The sequence below is a fragment of the Hypomesus nipponensis genome, chromosome 19, assembly GCF_054491055.1.
Source record: "Hypomesus nipponensis isolate SF chromosome 19, ASM5449105v1, whole genome shotgun sequence".
NCBI classification, from domain to species: domain Eukaryota; kingdom Metazoa; phylum Chordata; class Actinopteri; order Osmeriformes; family Osmeridae; genus Hypomesus; species Hypomesus nipponensis.
The window spans coordinates 7894398-7910000 of NC_140379.1; the positions used below are offsets into that span (position 1 = coordinate 7894398).

Here is a 15603-nt window from a genome sequence, read left to right on the forward strand (position 1 = left end):
TTAGCTACAGTCTAAATCTACAATACTGATTGCATTGTGTACGGCTAGTATTAGCGACAGTCCACATGGTCAATACTGCATGGTCAATACTGGCCAGTATTGTGGAGCTAGTAATACTGGCTACACGGTGGGGGTCAGGTGGCTGAGCAGTTAGGGTGTCGGGCTATTGGTCAGAAGGTTGTTGGTTTGATTCCCGGCTGTGTCAAATTATATTTTGTCCTTGGGCACGGCCCTTCACCCTACTTGCCTCGGGGAGAATGTCCCTCTACTTAGTGTAAGTCGCTCTGGATAAGAGCGTCTGCTAAATGACTAAATGTAAATGTAATGTAGTGCTATATCTGTATTTGTTGATATAGAAACATCAGAGACTGTCCTTGACTTTGATCACCCCCATCTCCACACACACCTACATGTTGCTACAAGAGGTATACATTTATGAATGCTAGTAGCTGATTGAACATGCTGAGGGAGTCAGTGGAGTAATCAAATGGGAGCAATATTTCCATTGTCACGGTATGGGGGCCCAAACGAGAGGAAACACATCCTGCTTGTGAACGCGTTACTCACGGCTCTGAAGTTGTCACTTCTGTTTACTCCGGAGAGACGAGAAGAGCTTTACACCTTTCCCACTGTCCCCAAAACCAACAGCGAAAAACAGAACAAAAGTAATAAAAAAAAAAAAAGTCTGTGATATTACTTGCCCCCATTTCCATCTCCCCAAAATGTAACATACTTTATTCCAAGTGCAATTTTTTTTTTTTTCAATTGACAGATCTGGGCATATGTTCTGGAGGGGCAATGCCCTATCACAGAAGTCTGTAACAAAGCAATTTAATTGAACGTCCAGCAAACCTTGAGTTATTACTCAGTGGAGTCCAGCGTTGCTTCCTGGCAGACACACACTGCCAGCAGTCTTTCATACCCTTTTTTTACTTTGTTAAGATTTTTTTTTTTTTTTTTTTTTTATACATCTTGTCCAGAGGCACTCAGGGATCTTTGCGGGCTTCATTTGCATGTAAAGTGGAGCGCTGCTCCTCAGCAGGGGCGTGAGATGCCTCCAGACCGCCACTCCCCCGTGGCCCGCCAGTCTGTGGCAGTAGCCCTCGCTCTCCCGGCTACCTGCTGGGATGGGGCACGACGGCACAGCCTGCGACAGCTTGAGGTCCTGTCAATCTCACCTCGCCGCCGCCCGGATCATGCTCCTGAGACAGGGGCGAGGAGACAAGGACAAACTCGGCCATCCAACACACAGTGAGTTCCTGAGGAGGCCAGCACTGGGGTGTGGGCCTGCCACTTGTGGTCCGTGACATGCAGGTGACAGTTGGTGCCAAAAAAGAGCCTTGCTAGCAACAGAAGTGATGGAACATGAGTGGATACATTTGCTGTGTACGGACCAGGTGAAACGTGTTGAATCGGGTGGCTTTCACAGTAGGGACAGAGTGAGGATCGCGTTCTTCAAGTCGACCGAAGTAAGGGTGGCCTCTTTAAAAAAAGTGAAATTGAAAGGACCTTTCTCTTTTCTTTTTTGACTTCAGGTAATGTTTCAAAAGCCTATGAGAGGAATGGAGGACACGGGCACTCTGTCTTATCACAGTTAATAAAGGGAGAGGCTGTTTGAGCCTGACCCTTCATCTCTCCCCATATCTGCACCGCCTCCTCTTCAGCTTGGGACTGGCTGGAAGAGGGGGCCCTGGCTCCTAGATTGTGTTTAGATAATGGCCATCTCCAATCATAGATAATCTGGGCCCATCTTTTCTTCACAGACAAGGCGGCAGACAAGGTCAGGGGGAAAAGATTGGCGGGCGGGCGGGCGCGGAGGAGAGCGAGGGGGAGAGCAAGGGGGAGAGCGAGGGGGAGATAGGGATGGGGCAGCTCCCAGATGATTTAGTGCTGGGATTCGCTCAGCTGCTTCCATCACCCTCCGTTAGCTCGCCCATCCTGACAACCCTCCTTACTCTCTCGCTCTTCTCCCCCCTTTTCTTTCTCCCATCCTTATTCTCTATCTGGGCCTCAACCCTCTTTGTACCCCTACATCTCTCTCTATATCACTCGCTCCATTTCCCTCCTCTATTCTCTCTCTCTCTCTCTCTCTCTCTCTCTCTCTCTCTCTCTCTCTCTCTCTCTCTCTCTCTCTCTCTCTCTCTCTCTCTCTCTCCAGGAGGGAATGAGCTATCCACTTCCCCCCAACCCGTTTGGATTGAGGCAAATTGCTCTGGGGTTTAAAGAAGTGTAGATATGCGACCCGTTCCTATTCAGGCACTGTTCACATAGCGGGTGAAGGGAGGACGGCCTCACTGTGATTGTCTCTCCATATCACAGAATTGCGAATCGCGGACTTGATAAAGTTGGAGAAGGCGAGGCTGCGTTAAGCGCAGGAGACTCAGATGGACTTTGAAGGGAGTGGGCGGCTGCACTGTGGCTGAGTCAGAGTGCAGAATAAGACTTGAAGGCTGTGAAGCCCTCCTCCCTATCTTCCTCCCCGATTCTGTTTGATAATCCCGGAGAAAAAAAATAAATAACACATGACTCATTCTAATAAGACAGCCAGAGAATTAGCTCCCTGAGCCACCATGGAGGTTCAAGCTCAGGGATTAGGAGCCGTCTGCTCTCACAATCGCCTCCTTGGGGCCTGAGAGGTTTTTCTACTGGCTGGAGTTACTGGCTGACATATCTCTCTGTCTATCCCTGGAGAGAGAATGACTCTCTGGGGGGGGGGGGGTCAAAATAAGAGACTGGGGGGGTCGGGAAAGAGAGAGTGTGTGCATAGGGATGGGGGGAGAGGGGGCTATACGAGTGTCTAAACACCCACTAATGGGGCCTAATGCCTGCGGAAGCACGTAATGGCGACACCTCCCGTGACTCCGCCCTGACAGATAATTGCCGATGTCTTGTATGTGATAAATGTGACTCCATTCCAGGGGTGCACAAGTCTCTGCTGCCAACGGAGACTATGCTTAGCCAATCAGCTCAGGGCCCCGGTGGGAATATGTCTACCTGGCTCGTGTCTCTCCGAGTCAGATTCCTGGAGATGAAGCTCTCTCTCTCTTTCCCTCTCTCTTTCTCCTCCTCCCCTCTCCCTTCCCCCTCACCCTCCCATCCCTCCTCTCAGCTGGCTGGCCAGGCTGTCTGTTTTCCTTTAACCACGGGGCTTCATAGTAAATCTCATTTCATTGTCAGCCGCGCCTGTGCTTTACTCCCCCCACCCCGCCCCCCTCCCCTCCTGTCTGCTAACTTCCTGTTGCCATTAACGCTCAATATCTCTGTTGGGGCCTGTCTGAGCGCTCCTATTTCATTTCCCAGCCGCGTCCGACCCTGTCCTCCTCGACAGAAAGTTCCCCTGACAGACTGTCCGGGCCTGGCGTTGGGGCTACGGAGCCTGAGCGTATTTCATTCAGTCGGTCTGTATTTTTCCTCCCCCCCCCCCCACCCTTCTCGGCAAGAGAAAGAGTAGTAATTGATATCGGGACCCATCCATCGTCCCCTCTTAAGCCTGAGATCCAATTTATCTGGGTGAGAACGCAGACTGGCTTGCTCCCATGGCTTGTCGGTTAGACTTTGCCTGTTTTTAGATGGTCGTTAATTAAAGTGGCGCCGTGACAAAAAGAAGATCTAAATGGGAGAGCGTTTGGTGGAGGATCGGGGGAGGGCGCCCCGCCTCGTTCACACTTGACCACGTAAATCGGCAGCCGGGCTGCTGGCTCTGATCCTGGCCTGGCCGGCGTAAATCAGCGCCTCTGGAACGCAGGCGCGTCTGACCCGCTCCAATAAAGGCGCAGGCCGGGTCAATTAAATGTGATTCTGGGCTCCATGTAAATCTCTAACTGACTTAATCTGCATTAACCCTGATAGTGTTAGTCACAAATGGCTTTAGAATGATCTAGTCAATCACACTGTCATTCTGAGGCCGGGGGGGGGGTGTTGCAGAGGGGGGCTGGGAGAAGGATTTTATATGGTAGTTGCAGGATGTGGATTGAGCCTTCCCAGAATGCTTTTGGTCCCTGTCAGAGTGTTCAAACTAAGCTAATTCCCTGTGTGTTTTCTAAAAGGGCCTGACTGGCTGCCTGCCTGTCTTCATGCAACATCGAATGTTCTGTCAAAATAACAAATCAAAGATTCAGCCCACTACAAAGTGATGAGCGAGTCTGTCCTGACGTTTGACTGATAAGGCCCAGAGAAGCTTTTGAGGTGTATCAACGTGTGTGTGTGTGTTTGCTCCCCCGACGCTTGTGAGTATGTGTAAGTAACTGGGCACGTGTGTCTGTCCGAGGCTGTGTGTTTGTGTGCGCGAGTGTCGGTCAATGTGTGTGTCTGCGTGTGTGTATTCCAGCAGGTCTTCTGTGTTAGCAAGCGGACCTGCCAGTCATAGCAGGGTGAGGGGCAGAGCCTGTCTTTGAACCTCTCCCACCACAGTGAGGCTGACTCTGACCCACTGCCTACACAGATGGGAAGCCCATAGAAGCCACTGACCTATATTAACGGCCACTCTGCAAACTCTTGTGTTGATCTACTGCGAGTGGAATCTCAAAGCGCGTGTGCAAAGACAGGTGTGTGAGAGTGTGCGGAGTATAAAGATAGGTGTGTTCATGCGCAAACTGCATACGAGTATGTCTGTGAATGGGAGTGTGTCTACGCATGTGTGTGTGTGTGTGTGTGCCTGTGCGTGTGCTTGTGTGTGTAAGGAAAGGGTGTAACAGGAGAAGGTTAATTACCTCCTCGTCCTTCGCTGTCGGCTGGCTTCACCTGGATGGGCCGGTTCATCTGGAGAGAGAGGATAACACTTTGGGTTAGTTTGTTAGCATGCTAGCATGAGCAGAGCGGGGCAAATCAATTACACATCCAGTGCAGCACTTGAGTGGCACTGGATGTCGCTCAATGGCAGAGTGACACTGAATGTCAGATGGCAGCAAAGAGAGAGTAACGGAGTTACATCACCCTGACCCCGGCCCAGAGGGAGAGAGTGGGGGAGGGAGGAGGGAGAGAAGAGAGAAACGGTAGAGGGAGGTAGAGAGAAGTCCAATTCCCTGCCTGTACTCCCCCCACCCCACACCACACCCTCAGAAACTGATCCAAATGTCGTGACCATTATGCCAGCACTCTGCTGCCAGCCAGCCAGCCACGCCCGGTCCCTCATCCCTGCCACCGAGAGCTACACAAAACCAGGGACTGTGGAGCCCTGAGAAAGGTTCAGGCAAAGAATCAATAAACAACCTCAGAAGATACATTTCATAAAAGGGGAAGAGAAAGAAGAAGCTCAGAGGCCAACATTAAAAGTGCTTTTAAAGCAACCCTGCTGTGAATACAAAGTCCCAGGGCTCCCTCTGGCCCCTGGCACGTTTGTCTTTTTTCCTTTTTCTTCCTTCCTTTCTTTTGTTCTTTCTAACCACGTTTCTTTCTTTCTTTCACTCTCTGTCTCTTCCTCTCTCTGTCTTTCTCTGTCCCCTTTGTCTCTCTCACAGGCTCAAAAATAGAAGTGTAGGAATACTACGAAAAGAATAAACACACATCTCCTGTTGCCCCCAGTGAATAGAGGGTCGAAGGGGCAATCTATCGCTTAGAGGGGCCACCCACGCATGATACTGAGGCAAGACACACACACACACACCTCTAACTAGGGCATGAGGACAGGGCCAATGTGTGTGGCACCAAGTGGCACAGGGCCGTGCCCATTCCTATCAGTCAGGCTGGGCATCGCGGTGGGTGGAGGGCCTAAGGCCACCCAGCAGTTGACAGCAGTTGACATGAACCCAGACAACAGCCAAATATAGACTCGAGACGGCATAGATGAGTCGAGACGCATGCAGAGACCGTATGTGACAACCGCCGGTTCACGCGCGCGCGCACGCACACAGCACGCACGTGCACACGCACAGTGAAAGGAGCTGTGACAGTGAAACAAAGGGAGGCCACACACTGGCCTTCATGAAGACGTGCTAATGCTAGCTGACATGTAAACACTATGGGGCTATGAGCTGCATGGACAGGGCCTATTGTTGTCCTTAACCCGTGAAAGAAGCAGCGTGAGTGCGACAATTACTACTCACCCAATAAAAGATGGCCTCTCACCAGACACTCCACACAGAGCGTCCGATTAACATGTGCTGTGTTAGGGGGACATAACAGCATTTCGGTGTGATTTAAGCATGTACATTCAGTCATTTAGCAGACGCTCTTATCCAGAGCGACTTACAGTAAGTACAGGGACATTTCCCCGAGGCAAGTAGGGTGAAGTGCCTTGCCCAAGGACACAATGTCATTTTTTGCACGGCAGGGAATCGAACTGGCAACCGTCAGATTACCTGCCAGATTCCCTAACCGTTCAGCCATCTGACTTCCACAACACCTCCGGCCCGCCTTGACGGGTAAATGTGTTACTGGAGCTTGTGACGCCCAACACGTCTTTGTGTGGGCAGACAGCACCGGAGCTCCGGCGCTCTGGCGTCGGCCCGGCAGAGCGAGAACGGGAGCAGAGCTGAGTAATTGCCGCAGCGGGTTGGAGATGGAATGACTTGGAGCTACAGCTCATAGCTGTGGGAGCTGGAGAGGTCCAGATGTTGTAGCCTGCCTGTATTCTCCACAGGCTTGGAGAGAGGGATGCGGAGAGAGATGGAGGAAGGCTGGATGGGTAAAGGGGTAGAGTTGGGGAGAGCTAAGCTAGGTTGAGGTCCTGAGGTCTCCGTCCAGTGATCAGTCAGTCTCTTGGCATTAAACTGCAGCGATTGGTCATAAAGCTCAAGAGGGCCGGCCCATTAGTAGCCTCTGAGCCAACCAGGCAACAGGAGTCATTAGACGGCCCAGGGTACACTAGGGGGTTGCTAGGCAACCTAACCGAGGAGGGCCTGGAAGCCGGTCTGTTGGCCGGCGAATTGCCGTCTCTCTCTTTCTCTCTTTCTTTTCCCGTGCCTTCGCTTTCCTTTTGCCCCAGCGAGAGAAAGAAAAGTATTCCTCAGCCCCTCTTTCTCTCCCCCTCCCCTGACATGTCCCACTTTTCTGTCCTCTTTTTGCGACTGTGACAAAAAGTTTGTCAGAGCGGGTCCTGAGGCTCACTCCAGTCTGCCATGACTCTGACCTGCTCAACCAATCCCAAGCACCCGGACCACAAGTCAACACAGTTTAATGAGGAAGTCAAACTGGTTGATGAGAACGTTTGTTCATAGTATATATAACATCACACGCACAAACACGCACACAGGACTACACATTTGAATGACATTCATTTTCTCCTGTCTTCCTCTTCTCTCTTTCTTTTTTAACCCATCCCTTGCTCTTTCTCTCTCTCCCTCTCTGGCTCTATCACTCACTCACTCACTCACTCACACACACACAGACAAAGTGACATGCTCACACTGTCTCAGGGCTCAATAACAGCAGGTGGCTTAGGTGACATTTTAATCCCTTATTACTGAGTGCAGGATTAGCCTGCAGATCAAGGCCCAGTTAATTATATGAATTCATCAGAGACTGGGCGAAGAGGCAACCTTCTATCCCCCTCGGGCTGACACACACTGACACACACACACACACACACACACCTCAAGGTGGTTGATATTCCCACCCCTGACTCCCAACCATTTCCAGTTCACACACCCTTTGCAAGCACACCCACAAAAGGCATACACTTAAAATATATGCACACACACACAAACACACACACACAGCAATAAAATGAGTGAGGTGAGATAAAAAAAAAAAACACACAGCACATCCTCCACTGAGGCCGCAGTCTTCACAGATAGCGAGAGACAAATGAAACGTATTTTCACCCACCCATGGGGACTGCACACCAAATGAGCTACCCGGACACGGTAACCCCCAGACCAGGGACAAGCCCGGCTCCTCCATCCAGGAGACGTGCTTGCTTCTCAGCCGAGAGGAGTAGGCTGCCTCCCCCCACTGCTTTGTCTCTGTCTTCTTTTCGCCCTTTAGCCTCTAAAACCAATATGCTTCCCACCACAGCCTCTTAATGGGTTGATCAATGCTGACAAATAGGCAGCTCATGCTGTCCTGCCTGGGTGCACCGAGGCCTCTTCCCTCCATCCCTACCTCCCTCCACCTCTCCATCCCTGCCTCCCTCCATCCCTCCATCTCTACCTCCCTCCCTGCTCGGTCTGTATCTCTCTCTCTCTCATCCACTCTCTTTCTCTCCCTGATCTCTTTCTCTCCACTCCATCCTGCTCTCGCTCCCTCATGTCCTCTCTCCTCCTTTCTACATTGTACCATACATCCTTCTTCCTCGCTCTTTCTTTACCTCCTTCCATTTTCTTCCCTCGTTTCCAGTCTCAAGGGCGTGATCTATATTTTTCATTCTGTTATGATGAATAAAACTTTGCTGGAGTCACAGAGGGGCAAGAGAACCAGCAGTGTGGAAGAGAAGAGCCCTTTACTTTTTCCAGGAAGCAGTGTGTGTGCGTTTGTGTGTGTGTGTGTCTGCATGTGTGTGTGTGCATGACTGTGTGTTGGTGTTTGTGTGTATAGATATTGGATTTGTATGTGGGTTTGTGTGTGTCTGTTTATATGTGTGCGTGTGTGTGTGCGTGCGTGTGTAATTGATAATGTTGCAGTGTTTAATACGCTAAGGATCCCTCTGCCCTTTGACCACGTTGGCATCCCTGTACATCCCACTGACCAGCAGTCTGCACCACAACAGCAAAGACACACGTACCTTTTGGAGACAGAGCCTTTCCAGAGTCTTATCCAGAACTGGAATTAAAAAGGTTTGAAAATCATATTGAATAACGCAGGCCAGCTAAGTATGGAACAGTAGCTGTTCCCTGTCTGCCTTCTGTGGCTCGTCCATCACAACATTCACTGGAGCTTGGGCTGCCATTTACAGCCTATTAAGCTCAATTAAAAAGCCTAATGCAGGCTGACTGCTCTTGAGGCTGCAGGAGAAAAGGCAGGAGGACTAGATTGGTATGAAGAAGGCTACACACACACACACACACAACTACCAGCACACAAACACACATTAATACACACACACACATATAAATACACACACATACGTGCATATTTCTTCGCAAACTGAAACACGTGCTGTATTGCTTCTTGTCTGTTTGTTCAGGCTTTGTTGAAGTGAGAGGGTGTATCAGGACTGTCCTGTCAGCCTACTCTACAGGGGGATGAGGGCGTCTTCTACAGCTGGATGATGGCTGCCTCTACTGAGGGATCAGGGCTGCCTCTACATAAGGATGAGGGCTACTCTAACTCTCTGCCTCTACACAGGGATCAGGGCTACTCTAACTCTCTGCCTCTACACAGGGATCAGGGCTACTCTAACTCTCTGCCTCTACACAGGGATGAGGGCTGCCTCTACATAAGGATGAGGGCTACTCTAACTCTGCCTCTACAGAGGGATGAGGGCTGTCTCTACAAAGGAATGAGGGCTACTCTAACTCTCTGCCTCTACACAGGGATGAGGACTGTCTCTACATAAGGATGAGGACTACTCTAACTCTCTGCCTCTACTGAGGGATCAGGGCTGCCTCTACATAAGGATGAGGGCTACTCTAACTCTCTGCCTCTACACAGGGATGAGGGCTGTCTCTACATAAGGATGAGGGCTACTCTAACTCTCTGCCTCTAGACAGGGATCAGGGCTACTCTAACTCTCTGCCTCTACATAGGGATGAGGGCTACTCTAAATCTCTGCCTCTACACAGGGATGAGGGCTGTCTCTACAAAGGGATGAGGGCTATCCTAACTCTCTGCCTCTACAGAGGGATGAGAAGGGATGAGGGAGAAGGCCTCTGACACCCTGACAGTGGGCGGAGAGGTGGGGTGGCCTATTTATAGCACAGTCTCATCTCCTATTTAAAGACAAAGAGCAGAGATAAAAAAAAGAGAGAGAGAAAGAAAGAGGGGTGGGGGATAAAAAGGTGGGAGGAGAGGTAAGGGACCAAGAGGGTGATGAAAAGATAGTAAGCGAGAAAAGGAAAGAGAGGATGTCTTTGTTGTAGAGTACAGTATTCCCTGGTGGGACCCCGTAGTGTGTACGGAACATCTTTGTATTTGTGTTTAGTTTCTGTAAACTCTGTCCCGTGCACGGTAATTACCTAGCAATATAGTCCCATCGGACCAAGATCTTGGCGGACATGTTTATGTGTGAAACTGGAACTCGTCTCCTCTCTTTTCCCCTCCTCTCCTCTCCTCTCTTCTCCTCTCCTCTCCTCTCCTCTCCTCTCCTCTCCTCTCCTCTCCTCTCCTCTCCTCTCCTCTCCTCTCCTCTCCTCTCCTCTCCTCTCCTCTCCTCTCCACTCCACCCCTTTCGAAGGGGTTGCAGATGGATTGCAGTATAGATCACAGCATCCAGTACAATACATTACATTTACCCCCCCCCCGCCCCCACCCCTCAAACACCCAGTCACACCTCCCCCCTCCTTTTTTCTTTGTTACCCGAGATGTAGAAGGAGAGCGGGGTGTGTGCGTATGTGGAAAGGTGGGAGGGGGGGGAGGATTGGGAGGCGGGGGGCAGAGATTGGACACGGTGAGACAAGACTAACAAATGAGTGCGAGTGACAGGTGAGCTTTACGAGGCAACGCCCCGGCAAGGCGGGGAGACAGAGACGGCGGGGCGCCCCCCCCCCCTCCCCGGTTTATCTTGCTCCGCGGCGCCGGTGAGCTGCCGGGTCTCTTCGGTGAGGTGGCAGCAAAGGGGGGAAGAGGGGCAGGGGGGGGGGGGGGAACGGAAATCAGGAAGGAAAGAACAGGACAAGGGGAGGGGAGCGAAGGTCTGGGAGTTTGACTCTAACCACCTCTATCGTACAAACCCCATGATCCCTGTTCACTGTGTGTGGAAGTGCTCGACTCTCCCTGGGAGTTTTATGGAGCTCCCACTGTTCCAGACAGGCTGAGGAGCCCAACAGTGGGGAGGCTATGGACATTCCTGCTGTTCCGACACACACACACACACAAACACACAGAAACAGACAGCTAAGACTACAAACAAAAAAAGCTAGCTACCATCTGAAAAGCATCTATCACTCCGAAAGCGTACCCAAAACAACGGAGCAGAGGTAGAGGAAAAAAAAAGGTAGAATGTATGAGAGAGGATGAAGAGAAGTGAGAGAATAATGAGAGGGAGTAATGATGCACAATGCATCTGTCAGATTTATGACTGTGTCTTCCCCTCTTCCTCCTCTCCTCGCGCCCCCTACCCGGAGTTCTTCCGCCCAGGCCGATGCACACTACTGACGCTGATGGGAACAGTCACCTGTGAGTGATCGTGGAGCGGAGAGCAGGAGGAGAGGAGGAGGAGAGGAGGAGGAGGAGAGGAGGAGAGGAGGAGGAGAGCTCGCACTGCTAAAGGCTCTGACAGCGTGCTACCCAGCAGCGAGGGGCCTAGCATGCCTGAAGAGACGCACTCTGTGGAGGGGGATGGAAGACCGGGGACATGAAGGCGTCTATTAAACACACAGGCGCAAACACCCCCACACACACATGCACACACACACACACACTATGGATGAAAAGAGAATAAAAAGGACTGGAAAAAACAGGCACACATCCAAACACACACACATTTTTCTTGGCAAAGTGCAATGAACAAACACTGACATACTCATTACAAATACGCCTCTGCAATTACACGCACACAAAGAAATATGTGAAGAAACGAACATAGGCACACCACACCACCCCTCACACACACCCACACACATATACACACATACACACACATACATACACACACACCTTGTGCACATCGGTCGGCATAAGCGAGGGGGGCTGTTTGTGAAAATGATCTCATCAATCGAAGTGATAAATAAACCACTGTGGCAATTGATAAAGTGCCACAATTATTTGGGAAGACGAATGGCTGAATTTGCTTTTGAGATGGGACTGTATCTGAGCCCCATGAAATGCTGCTCATCACCATCAGGGAGGCTGTCTCTACGCTCTTCTCTGTCACAGGGACAAAGTCTGAGCGGACGTAGCGGTTCCATCTACCCGGTAGGACCGCTCACGGAACGTTCTGGGTGATATATTGGACCTGTGTGTGAAAACCTATACAAATGCACTATGAATCATATCTGGGTTTATGAAGAGGGAGAGGAATGTTCTGTGTGTCGGATTCTATAAGATTTCAGTCGACGTGAGCATCTAAAGTTATGTTTGTAGCTAGATGGGTGGCACATAAACATACACTTGCGCACACACTACAGGTAAGGACGAGGGCCTGGGTTTGGCAAAATTGCTCCAAATTGCTGCAAATTCAGTCATCAATAACCATAAAGATGTAAAAGGAAGATGAATGTACAGATGCAGCGCATGGACAGCATACCACCATCGCACGCAAACATACACACACACACCCACACACACACACACACCCACACACACACACACACCCACACACACACACACACACACACACACACACACACACACACACACACACACACACACACACACACCTGCAGCACTGAGTCTTTCTATGCTCTTAAAGAGGAAATATCATTTTCTTTTAGTAAAAATAAATAAATAAAAACTCTCAGAATTTTTGTAAAAGGCTATTTGCAAAGTTGCAACTCATAAAGCTTGCACTATCATATCCCATAATTTATTTAATACTATAAATCCATGGGGGGTGCACACTTATATGCGTCGTAATGCATTGGTTAACACAGCATGAATATCTAAGCCACATAAAAATGTTAATGGATGCAGTCAGCAATGTGTGTGTGTTTGTGTGTGTGTGGGTATTTGTGTGTGAAAGAGAGAGACAGAGAAAGAGAGATAGAGAGAGAGAGAGAGAGAGAGAGAGAGAGAGAGAGAGAGAGAGAGAGAGAGAGAGAGAGAGAGAGAGAGAGAGAGAGAGAGAGAGAGAGAGAGAGAGAGAGAGAGAGAGAGAGAGAGGAGAAAACACAATATTGACGAGAGAATTAGGGGCCTGTAGCCCAGAGCCTGTAAGCGCATGTGGAGATAGATGGGCCCCTGCATGTGGAGCTCCATCTGAACACAAAGGAGCAGCTGGGAGATGAGTTAGAGACCAGAGGAAGACCAGAGGGAGACCAGCAAGCCATAAGCTAGAGTTAGAGAGACACAGTGACAGGAGAGAGTTACGTGGTGAGGTCTCGAGATATACAGAGTGTGCATATATGGCCATTAAGGGAGCGAGGACGAGAGGGTAATGAGTGAGTGTGTAAGTGAGTTGTTTGAATGATTGTGTGTGTGTATGTGTGTTGACTGAGTGGAGGTGGAATGAATCAACAAAGAGAGCCTGAGGTGAGGCCTAACTAAGTAACTCAAACTGGAACAGAGCACCCCCTGTGGTAGAAATGTATCTCAAAAGTAATGAAACTTGTAGCTTACACACTCTGCCCTGCCTCCCACAATAGCAATAATAACCGCTGTTGACAACTGTGTGTGTGTGCTTTCAAATGCTTAGGATCAGACTGCAAAACCACATCACATCTGGTCTGAACAACACACACATACACACACATCTCTCTGTGTCAGAGTGTCTCTCTGTCTGAGTTTTAATGTTTGTACTGTATCTAAAACTGAATTACCTCTGGCCACAGAAGCCTTCCCCCATCACCAGTTCTTTTGGTTAGTGTTGTTGTTTGGCAGTTGATAAGATGCCCCCGTGCTGCTTTGCCACACTCAGAACTCAGAGGGGTTTCCAAGGTGTCACAATGACCTGCACTCAGCCAACACACGGTTGCTATGGCTGCAGCTCACCCCCCCCCCCCCCGACCCCACCCCACCTCCTCGGTCATTAAATACATCCTTACCTTTTTATTAGTCCTCAAATTAGGCTAATCAACAAGCCACGGGTCCTCTGGCACTACTCTCTCTCATAACAAGTTAGCCTAGGGTGTTTGTGGAAGGTTTGTGAACATCAACCCCTTATGCTGCCATTAACGAGCCAGTCCTGCCCCCTCTGGGCTTGCTGTCCTGCGTTAGTGTCTGGCCCCCCGCCTGCCTTCATCTCACGGCTGTCATTAGCTGACGCACTAATGCTAGCTGGCGCTAACGCTAGTTAGCATGGCTATGGAGGCGGAGGAGGCTAAAATAGCACGGCGCTAGCACCGTGAAGAGGCGATGCTTTTGGAAGAGGACTAATAAAAGACAGAGTAAATGGGATGAGACAAGGCGACGGAGGGCCCTTTGGGGTGTGTGTGTGTTGACGTGGTGTTTTTGTGTGTGACACACGGGCAGGGTATGATTTGAGGTTTAGACAGGCAGGTGTTAAAGTGCATGCATGCGTATGTGTGTGTGTGTGCGTGTGTGTGTGTGTGCTTACGTGTGTGTGCTTGATAGGACCGTGGCCAAACGTTCCGAGCAGCAGGAGAGTGTGGGCTGAGGGAACAGGACAAAGGGAGACAGCACTGCCCCCTGGGGTTTGAGCATTGTGTTGGGGAACACACACACACACACACAGACCTGACCATTATAGAAATAAAAAGAACCGCAGCCACTGGAGACACTTCCCCAGTTTGATGGACAAACCGTAGGTCTGAATCAGCTTCGAACCGAAAAGCAACCGCCATTAAAAATGCAAAATTGTGCTCTCCTCTTCTTTTCTCTCCCCTTCCTCTCTGGCTTACAGTACACGTGCTCACCTGTGGAATCCCTTGTTCTCTGTATAACTAGCCCCAGTCCATTCACCTGTGGAGCACAGCCGCCAGCCTGCAGCTCATCTGCAAACAGAGCCTGCTTTACACACGGAAGAGTGTCCTTCAATAATTTATCAGAGGAGGATCGTGGAACACACGCAAAATAAGTAAAGAGAAAGAAAAAGAGCAACAAAAGTCATAGAAGCCTTCATTAGCTGCGTACGTTGCGCTTCAAGTTGACTCTAAAGACAAGCGGCTAGCCAATTACCGCCTCCCCAAACTCATGCTGGGGGCACAGGGTCGCCCCTCTCTCCCTGATTTATTTATCCCTGGCAGGCTCTTTGTTTGATATCCTGATTGATGCTGCACCCTGAAAGATTCATAGCACCTTCTTTTCTCTTTCCCCTCACTTCCTCCCTTTTCTCGGCTATTCCAGACTCAAAGCAAAACCCTGGCTACCCGAACACAACGGAGATGCACTTGTGAAGTAATAAACTTCAACTGTTCTCCATGGGCTCAGGCAGCTGTAGTGAGTGTTGAAGATCAGAGTGGTTGAAGTAAACTGGTATGAGATCTACGGGAATGTTATGACTTTGATCTATTATGCCCTTAGTGGATATCTGTTGGTGCTATAGTCAATTCCAGTCAAGAAGCCCAACCATCAAGACACCAAACACCTTTTGGAGACACAATGATCATTCACAGTATGCTCACAATTTATTTTCCTTATTTACCTTTCTAAGTATTCACAGTTACCAAGGCTATCCACTGATCTATAAACATGTATCGGTAACTGGTAAAGTTCAATTGACTCTTTTTCACAACAGTAGAACACTCAAGGTGTCTTGGAAATCACAAATGTTTATAGGATGGTGTTTTATGGTACCTCTCTCTCTCACTCTCACTCTCACTCTCACTCTCACTCTCACTCTCTCTCTCTCTCTCTCTCTCTCTCTCTCTCTCTCTCTCTCTCTCTCTCTCTCTCTCTCTCTCTCTCTCTCTCTCTCTCTCTCTCTCTCTCTCTCTCTCTCTCTCTCTCTCT

At 49.8% G+C, this 15603-nt stretch overlaps 1 protein-coding gene across 7 annotated transcripts in view; it reads right to left on the minus strand.

Annotated features, from left to right (window-relative positions):
- The window catches only part of celf6 (CUGBP Elav-like family member 6), a 97732-nt gene that overhangs the window by 24850 nt on the left and 57279 nt on the right, over positions 1-15603 (minus strand). For all 7 annotated transcript variants that reach the window (XM_084682544.1, XM_084682549.1, XM_084682550.1 and 4 more), the window contains exon 3: positions 4710-4758. In XM_084682544.1, coding sequence (XP_084538670.1) covers positions 4710-4758 — 49 coding nt within the window. The remainder of the gene's footprint in view (positions 1-4709; positions 4759-15603) is intronic.